This window comes from Chionomys nivalis, chromosome 9 (assembly GCF_950005125.1).
Source record: "Chionomys nivalis chromosome 9, mChiNiv1.1, whole genome shotgun sequence".
Lineage (NCBI taxonomy): Eukaryota > Metazoa > Chordata > Mammalia > Rodentia > Cricetidae > Chionomys > Chionomys nivalis.
Window position 1 is genome coordinate 43,864,002 of NC_080094.1, and position 18,230 is coordinate 43,882,231.

Here is an 18,230-nt window from a genome sequence, read left to right on the forward strand (position 1 = left end):
CTCCTTCCTTCCCTCCCTCCCTCCCTCCTTCCTTCCCTCCTCTCCTCCCTCCCTCCTCTCCTCCCTCCCTCCTCTCCTCCCTCCCTCCCTCCTTCCTTCCCTCCTCTCCTCCCTCCCTCCCTCCCTCCCTCCTCTCCTCCCTCTCTCCCTCTCTCCCTCCCTCCCTCCCTCCCTCCCTCCCTCCCTCCCTCCCTCCTTCCTTCCTTCCTTCCTTTCTTCCTTCCACTGAGACATTTTATTTATCCATGTGTTTTGCATCCCCAGAAAAGGAACTCCAGGAGTTTTCCTGCTTGTGTTTTATCTTGCTTCTTCACGGTTCATCAAACCAGCTGAGGATGTCAGTACAACGAAACCAAACAGGGTGAGAACAAATCATTCTGCTGTTTTCCTAGGTCTTTCAGCTGCACATCCAATCTAGGGCTGATCTTGCTATGCTTGTTTAACCTGCACATGAGGTTCACAAAGATTTCCCCGGTTCTGTTATTGTCTTTGTTAGAGTTTTTATTGTAGTGAAGAAACACCATAACCACAACAACTCTTTATTTTTTTTCTTTACAAGGCATTGACTAATGAAGTCACTAAATTTAAATATATATTCTTTAATCATTTGATAAGTATGTAATGAACAGTATTTTCAGCCACTTAGATGGAGTTAACTTCTACAATAGAATTTTACTAATTATTGAATTTATAAAAAAAAAGAATGAATTTATAAGAAGAGTTTTAAAACATTGATATTTCTAGAAATAACAGAGAAAAACACCATGGAAATAAATTGGAGAACAGTACACTCACATATTCGCAAAGTCTCTACTGTCTGTCTTTTCTACTGCCCTTTTCCCTTTGTCACTGTCCTGTCCTAGAGCGCAGACCACCACTGTTTAGGAGCTGTTGAGGTCTAAAGTACCTCTGCCCTTTCTCAGCTAATCCTAGAAACTAAGTGTGGCTTGCATCTTAGAGATGATAAGTGTGGCCAAGCATCCCTTTTGCCACGGTTACACACTGCAGCCATTAAAACTTGAGCTAGGATCTTACAGCTGCCTCCCCGGTCTGCTCGTGCTCTCTGTTGCTTTGTGGTTGGGGACCACCATCCAGGCAGGACTGGCATGGGGCACTTTCTTGACTAAGGCTCTTTAGATTCAAAACTATTCAGTGGCAAGGCCAGCATTCGCTCTGGTCCACAAGCACTTGTGGTTCCTTCCCTACAGCTCTACAAACCTCCATCTCCTGCTCCCAAGGAGTTGTCTCCTTGGCATTCCTGGGCCTTGATACCAGTCAAACCCGTCTTGAGCACTAAAGTAGTACATAGGGAACTGAGTGCTTGCTTGACTGTGTAAATGCTGCTCAATTTAACAAAATTATCAAGGAAATTTCTAATATATATTTTCACACTGGGAATTATAGGAACCAATATATTTCATAATTACAGCTAGATATCTGTTATTTTTATAGATAATCAGGGTTCATATTTTCTCTTCAGAACAACAGCAGTGTTAGGGTTAATTCATCCAAATTGTCTCTTATACCCTAGTTAATTATACCTCTGGATGTTCAATAGTTGTTCACATAGACAGCATAAAACTCAAAGCTGAGATATCCAACCTATAGAAAGTATGTTTTATTTACAATCTAACCCAGCTCAATCTATATTTGTTACACTCCTAAAGTACCCAGGGGACTGTTTATTATCATGCATCATACACTGTGAACAACATTTTTTTAATTTTTTTTTTTTTTTTTTTTTTTTTTTGGAAATAATGCGAGCTCTGTATTTGTTATAAATTAGGTCACACTCTTTCCAGAGGAAATCCAAGGCGGAAAAGCAGTCGGATGGTCCTGGGGGACCAAAGTAGCCTTGGGCAGTGTCACAGGTACGGCTGGTCCTTGGACAGCTCCCACCTCTTCATTGGAGGAGCAGGCGTCACTGCCTTCTTCTCAGTGGCTGCCACAGCTGAGCTCTCAGCTGTTTTGCCCGACACCAGAGCCTTCAGTGAAGACATGATGACTGAGGGAGGCACAACTTCCCGCCGGCCATCACGAGTGCAGTAGTAATTGTTAGACAGCTTGTGACTGGGGCCCACAGGCAGCTTAGGAGGAGGCTGGGTCCGCTTGGCGATCTCCTGGTAGCGCAACTGCAGCTTCGCCTGCAGGTCTTGCCCAGACGCCCAGTTCCGCAGCTTCTGGATGATGCGAGTAGCGGACGCCATGTTCCTTCCGCTCCGAAGGACGCTGGTGACCCATTTTTTTAATTTTAAAATTTTCATTTTTTTTTTTTTTTTTTTTTTTTTTTTTTTGGTTTTTCGAGACAGGGTTTCTCTGTGGCTTTGGAGCCTGTCCTGGAACTAGCTCTGTAGACCAGGCTGGTCTCGAACTCACAGAGATCCGCCTGCCTCTGCCTCCCAAGTGCTGGGATTAAAGGCGTGCGCCACCATCGCCCGGCAAGAATACACAAAGAACTCAAAAAACTAAATACCAAAGGGGAAAAACCTACCCAATTGAAAAATGGACAGTGGAGCTGAACAGAAAGTTCTCAAAAAGAAGAGATACAAATACCTAGTCAACACTTGAACAAAAGCTTTGGACACCCTTAGTCACCAGGGAAAAGCTGATTTAGACTACATTAATCACACCTGAAGAACTGTCGAGGCGGCTTAGAGGGTAAAGGAAGGCACCTGGTCCCAAGCCTGATGACTTGAGTTCTAACCCTGGAACCACGTAGTAAAAGGAGAGAATTAACTGCCGCGTCGTCCACATACATAATATAGCACTCATGCAGTCCCTTCAAGAAATAAATAAATGCAAAGAAAGATTCTGCGGCAGTGCATTATGGTAAAAATATCTTATATTCTAAGAGACTGGAACTTTTGCTGGACCTCCCAGCCAGAGTTATACACGCTGAAGTCAGGACTTAAAGCTGCTGTCCTGCTGTGTACTCAGCCTGTTCGTTTACCCGTGTCTAAGAGAATAATGCGACAACCAGCTTTGTCTGTCTTAACCAGGGCTTCTATTGCTGCAACAAAACACCATGGCCAATAAAGCCAGTTGGGGAAGAAAGGGTTTTTTTGGGTCACACTTCCACATCGCTGTTATTCACTGAAGGGAGTCAGGACAAGAACTCAAACAGAATAAGATTCCGGAGGTCGGAGCTGATGCAAAGGCCATGTAGAGGTGCTGCTTACTGGCTTGCTTCCTCTAGCTTGCTCAGCCTGCTTTCTTATAGAACCCAGGACCACCAACCCAGGGATGACTGGGCTGAGCCCTCCCCCAGTGATCACTAATTAAGAAAATGCTTTACAGCTGGATCTCACAGAGGCATTTCCTCACTCGAGGCTCCTTCCTCTTTGTTGGTTCTAGTTGTGTCAAGCAGACACTAAACCAGCCAGTACACTTGCCAAGGATTTCCCATGTAATCAGCTTTTACAACCTAAGCTAATGCACAGCTGCAATCTTAAATTATGAGCTCTTCCACGGCCCTAACAAGGACAATGCGTGTGTATCTTTTGCAGGAAACAGCAAACACAGAGGTAGAAAGCAATCTTCTAAAATGAATATCCACCATAAACGTTGTCTGCAGTGCTTATAGACAATGATGTTTGTAAAACTGTTTGTTTTCTGATCATCAGGGGTCAGTTGGAGTCAGAGATGTAATCACTTGTAAAATTCTTTTAAAGATTTCTACAAAGTATTCCTCATTGTCTCCCCATGTGATAATTTTTTTGTGCTGGTCAATAAAAAAGTTGTTAGTGATAGACAAAATCACACAACTGACAGACACACACAGGGGCAAATCTGCAAGCACAGATTCAGATTCCTCCAGCAGTCAGAGGATAAAAGGCCAGAGTGGGAAGGAGAGAATTTGTATCGGGTTTTGTTTTGGTATAATGGCGCTCATGGGAAATGCTTTTATTTCTTTCCTTAATGTGACACTGATGCATTATTGGTGACTTGGAGTTAATCACTAATGCATTTAATCCAGGCAAGAGTGCATCTTCACCTGTCAGAATGTCAATCATCTGAAATACAGATAACAAATGCTGGCGTGGATATGGGGGCAGGGGAATCTTAAATACTGCCGGTGTGCCAGTGTAGAGATTCTCAAAAAACTAGAACCAGGTCTGCCATGTGACCCTGAGGTACCATTCCTGGGCAGATACCCCCAAAATTCTATACTTACTGTGGAGATATTTTCACATCTGTGCTCCTTGCCACTCTGTTCACAATAGCTAGGAAATATCATCAACCTAGATATTCATCAACTGACTAGTGAATAATGAAACCACGCGTGCAAAGAAATATTACTCAGCTGTAAACAAAAGTGTTACACTGAAATCTGAGGTAAATGGATGGAACTGGAAAATTTAAATTGCATCAGATCGCTCAGGCCCAGAAAGACAAACGCTACCTGTTCTTTTTCGTATGAGGGTAATTTTGTTTTGTGTGTTTAACCTGGAGTACATGAAGAAGATAGGAAGCTAGAGATGGGCTATTGGTGGGCAGAGAGGTAATTAGGGAGGGAGATGATAGAATATGGGCGAAATGAAAGTAGAGAGAGTAACGCTGGGTGCGGAAGGGTCCAAGCAAGACGTGGAGTGATTGGGATGGGGAAGTGAGGGGACAGAGGAAGACTTAACAAAAATGAGGTGTGCATGAAGAAGCTATTTGGGAACTAATGGTTTTGCAATCCAAGTACAAATACATAATAAGAGGGGACAATAAAATGTGATATAAAAGAATGGGTATGTGGCACCTGCCTTAAGTCCCAGTACTAAGGAGGCAGAGGCTGGAGAATCTCTGTGACTTTACATTTAAATATGTGTGTCCCTTTAAATTTAATTAAAAAGTATGTTGTTGGGCCTGGAGAGGACACTGATGAGCACCTGCAATGGTGGCTCACAACTGTCTGCAACTCTACCTGCAGGGGAGCCAATGCCCTCTTCTGGCCTCTGTAGGTATCTGCACACATATGGCACATGGAGACAGGGATTCTCTGTGTAGCCCTGGCTATCCTGGAACTCACCATGTAGATCAGGCTGGCCTCAAACTCAGAGACCTGCCCGCCTCAGCCTCCTAAGTGCTGGGAATAAAAGTGCGCGTCACCATCCTTTAAGCATTTTTATTGTTGGGTGTGTGCAGGATGCATGTGTTCTTGTGCCACAGCATGCATGCACAGGTCAAAGGACAGCTTTAGGGAGTTGGTTCTCTTTCTACTTTTACATGGCATCAAACTCAGGTTCCCAGTGTTGCATGAGCCAGATCATAAGTCGTATGTTAGAAACTGGGTAGGGTGCCACTGTGGCTGACAGCCAGCCAGAGTGTGCCACGGTGACTGACAGCCAGTGAAAGGGTGTCACTGTGGTGACAGGAAGCCAGAGTGTGCCACTGTGGTGACAGCCAGCCAGAGTGTTCCACCATGGTGACAGGCAGCCAGAGTGTGCCACCATGATGACAGCCAGCCAGAGTGTGCCGTGACTAACGGACAGTCAGAGTGTGCCACCGTGGTGACAGCCAGCCAGAGTGTGCCACCATGATGACAGCCAGCCAGAGTGTGCCACCATGACTAACGGACAGTCAGAGTGTGCCACCGTGGTGACAGCCAGCCAGAGTGTGCCACCGTGACTAACGGACAGTCAGAGTGTGCCACCGTGATGACAGACAGCCAGAGTGTGCCACCGTGCCTAACGGACAGTCAAACTTTCACCAGTCTTTTTTTTTTTTTTTTTTGGTGTTTTGAGACAGGGCTTCTCTGTGTAGCTTTGGCTGTCCTGGAACTCACTCTGTAGACCAGGCTGGGCTCAAACTCAGAGATCTGCCTGCCTCTGCCTCCAAAAGGCATGTGCCACCACTACCCAGCCTCATCGGTCTTTTAACCACGCACATTTGGGTCACTTTTACTTCCTGTACATCAGCTGCTGTGAGCTGTGAACTGTACCTCTAGTGTCTGACACTGCCTGTTGCTCCCACCCCTCTCCTTAGGCTTCTTCTCTTTCTAGTCAATGGTAAGACACCATGGCCAAGGCTAGTTATAAAAGAAAGCGTTTCACTGGGGTTTACAATTTCAGAGGGTTAGAATCCATGATGGTCATGGTGGGAAGCATGGCAGCAGGCAGGCTTGGTGCTGGAGCAGGAGCTGAGAGCTCACATCTTGATCCACAGGCAAGAGGCAGAGAACTAATTGGGAGTGGTGCGGGCTTTTGAAAGTTCAAAGCCTCCCACCCAATGACACACCTCCTAATTCTTCACTAAAAGTCCCAATATCTGGGGACCTAGTATTCAAATATATGAGCCTATGGGGGGCATTATCTTTCAACTACTGCAGCGTGGCTAGGAAGTGTATCCCTCTTTAGAAAAGGCAGAAGTCTGTTTTCCCAGCTTTCTACAAGAACACTGGTTCTCAAGCTGTGGGTCGCGACCCCTTGCTGGTTAAACAAACCTTCCACAGAGGTTGCCTGAAACCACTGGAAAACAGATATTTGCATTACAATTCAGAGCAGTAGCAAAATTATAGTTATGAAGTAATAAAATAATTTTATGACTGGGGTCATTACAACATGAGAAACTGTATTAAAGGGTTGCAGCATTAGGAAGGTTGAGAACCACTGCCTTAGAGTCTGGTGCACGCTAAATGAATTCCACCGACTGGATGCCCCACAAGACACTGCATGGTGGTTCGCTAGGTAGGAAAAGGAAAGGAGTCCTCTTGTTTGGAATTAAAAGAATTTCCTGAAATAAGAACAAGTATGTGTATCTTTGCATTTTATGCAAATAAGTGCAAGATAAAATTCTCACAATGAAATGGCTGAATCTATCTCTGCAAGGATTATTTTCTCACTGTTGGCATGTAACAAATCAGCCCAAACCTGCGTAGCTTGAAATAATGACCGCCTCTTTCTCTTGACATTATTGGGCAGAACTGAACTGCTTGGCTAGGTGGTTGTTCTTGCCTGGGGAAGTCCAAAGAGGCTGCCTTGGGGCAGTCTCATTCATAGGCCCAGGGGGATCCTCAATTCAGACAACTGGGCTGGAAGGCTTGTGATGGTCTCTGGCTCTGCCCTCTACCAACAGCTGAGCTCAGGCTTGTGCTCGTGGTGGTCTCAGGTTCCAGGAGCAGCAAGAACAAACCCCAACATTCAGAAGCAGCTGTTTGCTTCCAGCGCTTTTTTTTTTTTTTTTTTTTTTTTGAGAGAGAGAAAGGTATAAACGGAGATTGTTCGTTTGTTTCCTACTGCCCAGACCAGAATAATTACACAGAAACTATACTGATTACAACAGTGCTTGGCTTATTAGGCTTCTTATTAACTAACTCTTATATTTTAAATTAATCCATTTCTATTAATCTGTGTATCACCACGAGACTGTGGCCTGCTCATAAGGTTCCAGGGCATCTGTCTCCTTCAGCAGCTACATGGCATCTCTGTGACTCTGCCTATTCTCTCTATATATCTCTGTTCAGATTTCCCACCTGGCTTTCCTCTGCTAAGCCATTGGCCAAAACAGCTTCTTTATTAACTAATGGTAATAAAACATAGTCACAGCATATAGAGGGGAATCCTATATCAGAGAGGGTCTCACTTAAGTATCCCAGGCTGGCCTTGAACTTCTAACTCGATCAGTTGCTGAGGATGTCCTGATCTTCCTGTTTCTACCTCCACATCTGACTTAATGCAGAGCTAAGGTTCTGAGCATGCTAGGTAAGCAAACCAACCTTCTCAACCCCTTCAAACAATGTAAATGTCCCATTACCCAAAGTAGTCAGTCATATGGCCATGCCCAGATTTGAATGGCATGAAGTTTAATGCTGGATTCAACACTCATTCTTGATGCTTTTGCTGTGGCCATATTTTTAGTTTTTAATTTTGCTGGAACTGAGGGTAGGACTCAGGGCCTTGTGATTGCTAAGCAAGTAATCTGCCACTGAGCTAAATCCCCAACCCCCTTTGTGGCCGTATTTTTAGTCTAACAAAGTTGGCTATGTAACAGGTTTTTATTTTTGTTTTATATTTCTTCACTTTGCCTCAGCAAGTTAATTTTTTTTTGGATAAGGCAGTCGAAACAGAGTCTGGCAATGCAGCCTCGGCTGGCCTAAAATTTTCAAAGACCTTCTTGACTCTGCTCCTAAGTCCCTGTGCTACCATAATGAACTGTGCTTGTTTCCTTCCTTCCTTCCTTCCTTCCTTCCTTCCTTCCTTCCTTCCTTCCTTCCTAAGTGTTGGGAATGAACTTTGTACATGGTAATCATGAACTCTACCACCAAGATATACTCACATTTGTGTGTGTTCTAGTTTCCTTTCTGTTGCTTTGATAAAACATTCTAGGGAGCTGGAGAGGCGGCTCAGGGTTTAAGAGCACATACTGCTCTTCCAGAGGGCCTGAGGTCAAGTCCCAGCACTCACATAAGGTGGCTCACCACCACCAGTAACTTCAGAGGATCTGACTTCTCTGATCTCTGGAGTTACCTTTACTCACACACACAGACACATTTAAAAAAAAATAACAATAATATTTTAAAAACCCACTATAACCAAAAGCAGCTTTAGGAGGAAAGGGTTTATTTCATCTCCCAGACAGAAACCCTGAAGGACGCTGCTTGCTGGCTCACAAGCTCATGCTCAGCTCGTATTCTTCTTTTCTTTTTCAGTTTTCCCTTTTATTGAAAATATTCTTTTCTCATACAATATATCCTGATTACAGTGTCCCCTCTACAGTTTCTACTCCTCCCAGTTCCTCCCTATCTCCTCTCCCATCTGAATCCACTCCCTTTGTGTCTCTGGCTAAAAAGAACAGGTTTCTAAGGGATAACAACAAAACATGACAAAATAAAAGATAAGCCAAAACCCATCACATCAAGGCTGGACAGGACAAACCAACAGAAGGAAAAGAGCCCAAAAGAAGGGACAAGAATTAGAGACCCACTCATTCACACACGTAGGAGTCCCATAAAAAGAATACTAACTGAAAGCCATAAGATATACAGAGAGGACCTGGTGCAGACGAGCAGGCCCTGTGCTTGCTGCTTCAGTCTCTGTGAGCTCAGATGAGCCTTGTTCCCCTGGTGGCCTCCATCCCCTCTGGCTCTTACTCTCTTTCCACCTCCTCTTCTGCAGGCTTCCCTGAGCTCTGAGTGGAGGGATTTGATGGAGAGAGACCTACAATTAGACTCTCTCTCTACATAATGTCTGACTGTCAGTCTGTATTTGTTCCCATCTGCTGCCAGAGGAAGCCTTTCGGATGTTGACTGGATAAGGCACTGATCTACAAGCATAGCAGGATATCATTAGGGGTCATTTTATTGATTTTTTTTTGATAAGTAGTGATTGATTTTACCCTAGGTCTCTGGGGTAACTAGTCTCTGGTTCTTGGTCACCTAAATTAGCTTTGGATACGGGCTCCATCTCACGGAGTGGTCCTTATTGGACATTGGTTGGCTCCCCTGAAAGTTCAGTGCCCCTGTTGTCCTAGCATACCTTGAAGGCAGGACAGATTGTAGGTCAAAGGCTTTGTGACTAGGTTGTTGTATACGTTTTTGTTTTGGCAGCCTATGAAGTACCTTCCTGCACCAAAGAGAGTAGAATGTAGGGGTGACGGTTTCATGTAGGCATCAGCTCAACTTCTTCATATTCAATGAATTATATGGTGTTATCCTCAGCAATGGAGCCTTGCTGTCGGTTTGTGGCGAGCAGCCTATTCTCTTAGCAACAGCTTGGGTTGTTTGGGGATTTCCATGGGATCTCTTTGGCCCAACAACTCAATAGAATGCAACCCAGTCTCACTATTGAAAGCCTTGATTGGTGACAAGAGGTGGCCAGTTGGATCCATATCCCCCATTGTTAGGAGACCTCATTATGATTGCCTTCACATATTTAAGGGTGTTTCTATTGCACTAGATTTCCACATCATCCTTAAATGCTCCTCAATTCCTGGCTCTGCTCCCCAGCACTGGCAACAGGTGTGTGTCAGTTATCGTTGTGTGTGCTGGGGCTCTGCACTGAACCATCTGAGAGTATCCAATCCCCTCACCTTTGCATTCATTCATTCATTTGTTCATTTATTTATTTATTTATTTATTTATTTATTTATTTATTTTTTCCGGATAGATCTGTGTAACAGTCCCGCCTGTCCTGGACTCTGTAGATCAGGTTGGTCTTGAACTCACAGAGATCCGCCTGCCTCTGCCTCATAAGTGCTGGGATTAAAGGTGTGCGCCACCACTGCCTGGTTCACCTTTTGTTTTATAATGGAATGATTTGATTTTATTTGATAGCCCTATTTTTTCTTTTTAAAGTATTGGTGATTAAACCGACGTGTGTTTTTTGGGACTGAATGGCTGTGGGACCAGGTGGGACAGAAACTTCCATTTACAAATGGTGGTGAAACATTTGGCAAGAATTTTCACATAAAGCCTGAGGAAGCTTAAAAAAAAGATTCTAGATAGATAAGAACAGAGTCAAGTGAATCTTTTTGGTAACTGTCTTTACTCCAGTAGTCTCTGTTTTCTGGCCGCAAGCAGAAGCATGGCTCCTTTAAGAGAGATTTCATGATTCAGTGTTAGCAGCAAAAACGTCACAGCTCTTTGAAGAGGCCCTGCCACCAAACACTTAAATAGTGTTTATGAACAGCCAGCGGCATGCTTCTTGGTGGTGGCATGGACCTAGAAACTCCACAGAGCTGTGGCAATAAACACGGGTGGCTCCTGCCTGTACCTCTGCCATGAAGCTAGACTCTCAGGAAGCCAAGGTATGGGGTGGAGCCAGTGGCTAAAACCGCATCTTCCCTCATTCGTCCCCTCACTGTCTCCTCAGTAACGTGCTGTTCAGTGTTACAGTCTCTGAAGCCTAAAGCAATACAGGTCAATAAACTGGACATTCGACCTCCTGCAGAACTTGGGATGACTCTAAGGGGCCTCTTCACCTCACAGACGACAGCACTGCCCCAAGGGACCTAGACTATTATCAAAAGGTCTGAGCCTATGAGGGAAGTCAGACCTGATGACAGTCCGGCAGATCAGAGGGACCTGCGTCTGTGTGGGCCTTTGGGAGAGCAGCGGGAGGTGGGGGAGTGGGCGCAGCCGCCAGGGCTATGTCCTGAGTTCCTAGTCACAGCTCACTTGCAAAAAAGAACTCAGCTTTATCCCAGATTAGAGCATCATCCTCGGTCCTGCCCAATCATCAGAGCCATGGGGAAGTCAGGGTATGGTTGCCAGGCTGCTCCAGGTGTGTTTACTTATTTTTCATTTTATATAGGCTCTCACTGTGTATTTATAGGTGGATTGGGACCTGCTATGTAGATCAGGTTGACCTCAAACTTGTGGGATCCCGCTTTAGACTCCCAAGTGCTAGGATTAAGCTCCGCCTGGCTCGCTCGAGAGACTGATGAGTGAGTCTTAGGCTCTGCTCCCTGGCTTCTCTCCCAGGCATGTGTGTGTGTGTCTATTTCCAGCACAGGGCTTGGGTGGGTCCCTGTGCAGGACGGCACCACATACTTGCTACGTGGCCTGACACTCACACACTGTCCTGAAGCTCTCTGTGGAAACATCAATCAGATTTACCATTTCTGGATAAATGCCCAGCCTTGTTCCTCAGCACCAACATTTCCCCTCTTCTGAGAAGGGCTTATTGTGCTGTTTCTGCAGATGGTTGAGTGCTTGCCTAGCATACCCAAAACCATGTGCTGGATCCCCAGCACTGCATAAGCTGGGCACTATGTCACAAGAGCATCATCTCATTCTTGGCATTCGGGAAAACATTTAAAATGCATGAAAAATACTTTTGGAGAGCTGGAATGGATCCCCGTCATCATTCTGTTACAATGTGTCTGATTCTGGTCCACTTGGGTAATGGCTTTAGTAACTGTGATATAGCTTGTATGGACCCTCACCAGCCTAAGCCACGGAGACACAGGAGAGCACTATAGAGACCTGGGCAGGTGTTGCATTAGGGCTCTGCGAATGTTTGGCTCCAGAAACCCGGCCTTGCAGCCACATGGTCCTATCATATGGCCTGAACCTTCCCCTCTGCTCCTGCTGCATTCACCTGCACTGCCCGCTGCAATCACCTGCACTGCCCGCTGCACTCACCTACTACTGTAGACTGCCTCCTTAACAGACATTTTAAGTTTTTGATATTCATTTATTCATTTTGAGTCAGGTCACACCATGTAGCTCTGCCTGGCCTGGAACTCACTCTTTAGACCAGGCTGGCCTCAAACTCACAGAGGTCTGCCTGCCTCTGCCTCCCTAGTGCTGAGATTAAAGATCCACCACACCTGGATAGAAATACTTAATTTTCAAAACAGCTTTAAGTTTTTGAAGTTGCTGAGCAGCTAGGAGTTCCTTTATACCACCCCTGCCCACACAGTTTTTCCTATTAGTCATGTCTTATTAATATAACACATTTGTTAAAATGAATGAAACAATATTGGTATATTTATTAAAGTCTATAATTTACATTACAGGTCAATTTTTTTTCTTTTTGAGAGCAGGTCTCTTATAATTTAGCCTGGTTTTAACTCACTGTGTGCCTAAGGGTGACCACAACACTGGATTTGAAGTGTTGAGGATCAAACCAAGAGTCTCTGCCATGCCAGGCAAGCATTCTTCTGCCTGATACATCCCTAGGCTGCCTCCCTGTCCCCATGGTTCTCCCTATGCTGCACAGGCTATCCTCGAACTTCTGGATTGAGACAAAACCTCTTCCCCAGCCCAAGTGTCTGGATTTTAGTTGTGGGCCACTACGTCTATGTAGCATTCACTGTCTGTGTTGTGTTTTCCACCATCCATAGCGTTATGGACATCACAGTATCATGTAGAATGGCTGATGGCCTTAGAGTCCCTCTGTGCTCCACCTGCCACCTTTCCCTGTCCCCAGCTCTTGGTGACTACTGACCTCCTTATAGTCTTTATAGTTTTGCTTTTGCCCAGTGTCAGCTAGCTGTGATTAGACGCCTCTCACACCCAACACCTGTCTTCTTTCTCTCAGTGATATGCACAGGAGTCTGCAGGTCTGTAAAGAGACCAGCGCCTGTGAGTTCCAGGCTAGCCCAGGCTACAAAGAGAGATTCTCTCTCAAAATCTCAAAAAAAAAAAAAAAAAAAAAGAAAAAAAGAAAACCAACACCCAACCAACCAGCCAAACAAAACAAAGCAAAACAAAAACATTAAAAAAATTCTTGTCAAACTGTTTTCCTAAGTAGGTCTCATTTTATACCCCTCCAGGACACTCTGCTTCCCTGTGCTCCACATGATTGACAACCTGTGGTGCTGCCAGGTGCTAGGACTTGGCCATTCTTGGTCAGTGCTCTGCCACTCACGTGCCTCCCCACTCTAGACCCTGGGCATTTGAATCGAGGCTTAGTGTTTCCCCATTAAACTCAGCAATTCTCTAAGTGACATAGGATGCCAATTGTCCCTCCTCTTCCTTCTCCTTTTCCTCTTTCTCCCTCCCCATCTTCCTTCTTCTGCTCTTCCATTTATCTTTATTTTTTATTAAAAAAAATTACCTGAGTATATGTGTGTGCATGTGTGAGTGCATGTGTGTCTGCGTGTGGTTACATGCAGGTGAGGTCAGGCACCCACAGAGTCCAGAAGATGTCAGATCCCACAGAGCTGGAGTTACAGGCAGTAGTGAGCCATCTGGCATGGGTGCTGGGAGCCAAACTCAGGTCCTCTGCAAGAGCAGTGTGTGCTCTTCTTAGCTGCTAAGCCATCTGTTTTTTTTTTTTTTTTTTTTTTTGGTTTTTCGAGACAGGGTTTCTCTGTGGCTTTGGAGCCTGTCCTGGAACTAGCTCTGTAGACCAGGCTGGTCTTGAACTCACAGAGATCCACCTGCCTCTGCCTCCTGAGTGCTGGGATTAAAGGCGTGCACCACCATTGCCCGGCCAGATCTGGTCTTGAACTTGTGATAATTCTGCTTCATTCCTTGGAGTGCTGGGATTACAGGAATGGAGTCTCTCTCTACTCACCTGCTACATGAATCTCCTTGGTGAGATATCTGGCCATGTCTCTAGCCCACTTTTAGTGGGATTTCCTTTTCTTCTTATTGTTGTTGAGTTTAAGAGTTCTTTGCTTATTTTGAGTAATATTTTGTTTTGTAAATATATTTTTAATATAACATAAAGATACGTGTTTTGTAAATATATTCCAGACTGCAGTTTGACTTTTCAGTTTCTCTGTCTATCTGTCTATCTGCCCCCCCCCACATACACACACACACACACACACACACACACACACACACACAGAGTCTCGCTGTATATCCCTAGCTGGTTTGGAATTCACAGAGATCTGCCTGCTTCTGCCTCTTTAGTGCTGGGATTAAAATGTGAGCATTTAGTTATGACTGGATGGTTTGTGGCATTAGATATCAAGAAGAAAGTCTGGAAAACAAGCCCACTTTTTAGCCTCTGCAGTTTAGGGAAAAAATTAGGAGGTGCGGGAATAGTGCTGAGAACCAGCCCTGCACATCAGCCCGCAAGGAGAGCCTTTGGATAGGTGTGGTGATATTACATACAATATATAGGTGTAAAAAAAAGTTCATCAAAATGTGATGAAATGGAAGTGGAGCTTCCTTGCTCCTCACTTGAGTGGAGGTAGTGGCAGAGGCCAGAGGAGTCAGATATCTCTGGACCTGGACACCATTCTTTTTGGAGCAATCAAACAGCAAGAAGCAGGAGTGAGCCAGCAATCCCAGGGATGAGGTCGATGGGCTGTGCCTGACCCAAGGGTGGGCCATGGTGTATGCAAATGAGGGAAGCCCTGAGTGGTTGGCATTAGGCCCTGGCTGGAAGCTCTTCAGTATTGGTAGTGACTAATTTTGATTGACAGTGCCATTTCATGTTCTTCTGTTTGCAGTCTGAGTGCAGTAGGGGCTGGGCTTTTTGTTTGTTTGTTTGTGAAAGCCTTTTTTTAATTTCTTCTTTTGTTTGATTGTTTCCGACTCATTATGTAACTCTGGCTGGCCTTGAACTCACAGAGATACACTGCACTTCTCCCAGATTAAAGGCTAGGGATGCTTTCCGAGCCGGGCTTGTATTAGAGACTATTCTCTCTCCGGTCTCTTGGTCATTGCCTTCCCTCTACATTCCCCCGACAGAGCAAAGGAAAGAGAGCCATAGTTAGGGGCGGCCTTGGTTGAGTCTTCTGTGTTGCCTGGTCTGGGGCTTGGGGCAGGGCTTCTGATGGGGTCAAAGCCTTGTTGAAGCATCACCTGGGAATCAAATTGTTGAATCCCATGTGAGGCTCACAGATGAATGTGTCAGTCTCAGGAGGGCTGGGTAGAAGACAGAAAGAAATCCACAAATACTGGGAGCAGGGGTTGAGCAGAGAAAGAGGCCAAATGGTTGCACGTGCCTTCAATTCCAGCACTCAGGAGGCAGAGGCAGGATGATCTCGGTGAGTTCAAGGCCAGCCTGGCCTACATAGTGAGCTCCAAGATTATAAATACTACAATGAGAGATCCTATCTCAATAAATAAATGAGTTAATAATAATAAAAAGAAACACCATCACAACAAAAAGATAACAGTGATTTTTTTCCTTCATTTGAGCTGAAGATGCTAGGTCTGTCACCCCTGGGGGCCGTAGAGTCATCTGTCAGACAAGGAGCCCTTTAGATCTCACCAGAGAGCTGCTGGGCCAGACCCGGGGCAGACAGAGGAAATTCCTAGGATGGATCACTCATCGCTCAGGGAGCACTGTGGCTAGAGAGAGCTGATCAGGGAGGCCTTGTGACCCCACAAGGGGCACCTCAGCCAGAGGCTCTCTGATGACTTCTAGCACACACAGTGCAACCGTCCAGGGTCTCTAGTTGGAGAAAAGAAGAAAGGTGAAATTTGGTGGGTTGGTGAAGAATTCGTTCTTTGTACCAGAGTAGAAAGAAAACAAGTTTTTTTTTTTTTTGTAACTTCAGAGAGAGCAGTGAGCATGGCCATAGTTTCTATTTTCTTTCTTTCCTTCTGTCTCTCTCTCCTTCCTTCCTTTCTTCCTTCCTTCCTTCTTCTTCCTCTCTGTTTTTTATGACTTTTTAAAATTTATTTATTTAAAATTTATTTAATTTTTTTTCAAGATAGGGTTTCTCTGTAGCTTTGGTGCTTGTCCAGGAACTAGCTCTTATAGACCAGGCTGGCCTTGAACTCACAGAGATCTGCCTGTCTCTGCCTCCCGAGTGCTGGGATTAAAGGCGTGCGCCACCATGCCTGGATTTGTTTCTAGTTTTTTAATTGTCTTTTTATTTATTTCTTCCTGAGATAAAAAGCAGCCATCACGTCACACATTGCCAGGAAGCCTGCTTGCTGTGTGCACATTCTCCAGCCTGGGTCCACATCAGTAAAAGGAGATGCATAGCCGCGAGGGGTTCGCCCGTCATTCCTTCCTTCCCCTTGGTCTCCAGTCTCTCCCCACCCTTCTCTTTCCTCCTTCCCATCTTTCCTTTATCTCCTTTTGGGGTCTGGGATGTAGCCAGGGTCTGTGGACACCAGGCAGACACTCTAGCACTGAACTGCTCTCCCAGTCCTCCCGTCCTGGCACCTTTCTTTGATGGACTGCTTTCCCGAGTCAATTACGTGATCTCTGTTTAGAGAAATTTAGAAATTTCTGTGATTGCTCCTAAGAGATGAGATTGCAACCACATCCTGGCAGCTCACCTCTACGGTGGCTCGTCTGAGGGCTGATGGAGACAACAGAGACAAAGATAATTGGATAATTAACTGGAGAGCTTGTAGCTTTTAGCTTTAGGTCAGGCTTGATCCAGGGGCCAAGTGATATATTTAAGGACCCAGGATCATGGTGTCCCTCTTCTGTTCTCAGTCTTGTCTAGTGACCCAGGTTTATTGTACCCATCCACTAGGGAATACAGGAATTGGATTTTGTGTGTGTGTGTGTGTGTGTGTTTTGAAACAGGCTTTCCTGGAGCCTAGACTGACTCGGAACTTGGTATGAGAGGTTGATGGCTTTGAACTCCTGATCCTCCTGCCATAGGGCTTATAGTGGCACATCGGCTTTAGTTGAAATCAAGGTTTTCTGCCCCCACACATCAAAGAAAGAAGTGTGAAAGGCTGGTGACAGGGCTCATCGGTGAAGCCTTCGCTGCATGCAAGGGTGAACCCCTTAAAGACAGAAGGAGTGAACTGGCTTCACAAAGATGTCCTCATAATTCATGGACACGGACACACACGCACGCACACATGCATGCACGTAGACACACATGCATGCACGTGCACACATGTGCACGCTCATGTGCTAATAATAAATTAAAATTAGAAAAAGGAAGAGCGGATTAATTTTGGAAACCCTAACCACAGAGTTTCATATTCATTTCTATTTAAATTTCCTCTTATTTTAGCTATTCTATTTAAAAGTTCCACGACTTGTTTGTGCTCTTCTCTTTTGCAGCTGCTTTGTTGTTTATGAATATAATAACATTAAAACTTCCCTTTATCGTGGTCTCCGTTTGTGGTTTGCATTATCTGTCTGAGTCACACCGCTCACCTTTGTTTACGTGTTCTTTCAACAGGCAGTGGAGCTGGCGGTTCAGAGCTGGGCACCGGAAGTGGCTGCCTGTGTCCACTTTCCATCCCCGCCCGGCTGCTGCACAAACGGGGACGATAGCACAAGCCTGTTCAGAGGCTCGTCGTCCTCCACGCACCTTGCTTGAAATGCTGCCAGGACCGCACCAGGCTCTATGCCCGCAGAAGCTATTTGCTATTCAGCCCCTTCTGCCGGTGTGTGAGAGGTTCTGGGGGTCAAATTCAGGAACTTGTGCATTCTAAGTCCTGAATGCACACCCCTAGCCTTTGATTCTCTCTCTCCCTCTCTCTCTCTCTCTCTCTCTCTCTCTCTCTCTCTCTCTCTCTCTTTTTCTCGTAGAACAGGCTGGTCTCAAAATCTCAATTTTCCTGCCTCAGCTTCCCAAGTGTGGGTATTCTAGGCAGAAACTATCATGCTTGCTTGTTTATTTTGAGATACGGTCTCACATACCTGGTCCTGAACTCCCAATCCTCCTGCCTCCACCCTGAGTGCACGTCTACACCCAGCTCATCTTTCGTTCACTTCAGAATCCTTCTCTCTCTGCTCTTTCTCCTTCACTGTCTAGTATTGATCTGGTGACCAGCACATCTTTCTGCAAAATGGCTAGGGCCTACCACCCAAGGTGCCTGTCCTGCTCCAGGGTAGCTTTCTTTAGAGGCCTGTTTGGTTCTGGTTTTCTGTACTCCCGATTGTATGTCATTGTGTTGGCTTGAATGA

At 45.4% G+C, this 18,230-nt stretch overlaps 1 protein-coding gene across 1 annotated transcript; it reads right to left on the minus strand.

The window, feature by feature from the left end:
* Positions 1 to 1,753: 1,753 nt before the first annotated feature.
* Positions 1,754 to 2,231, minus strand: LOC130881071 (NADH dehydrogenase [ubiquinone] 1 alpha subcomplex subunit 7). Its single transcript, XM_057780271.1, has one exon. It carries the CDS (start codon positions 2,205 to 2,207, stop codon positions 1,866 to 1,868), a length of 342 nt encoding a protein of 113 aa, XP_057636254.1. The 5' UTR covers positions 2,208 to 2,231; the 3' UTR covers positions 1,754 to 1,865.
* Between the last annotated feature and the right edge of the window lie 15,999 nt (positions 2,232 to 18,230).

Excerpts from the sequence above, each read along its gene's own strand:
- LOC130881071 (XM_057780271.1), bottom strand. The coding sequence starts at position 2,207 with ATGGCGTCCGCTACTCGCATCATCCAGAAGCTGCGGAACTGGGCGTCT.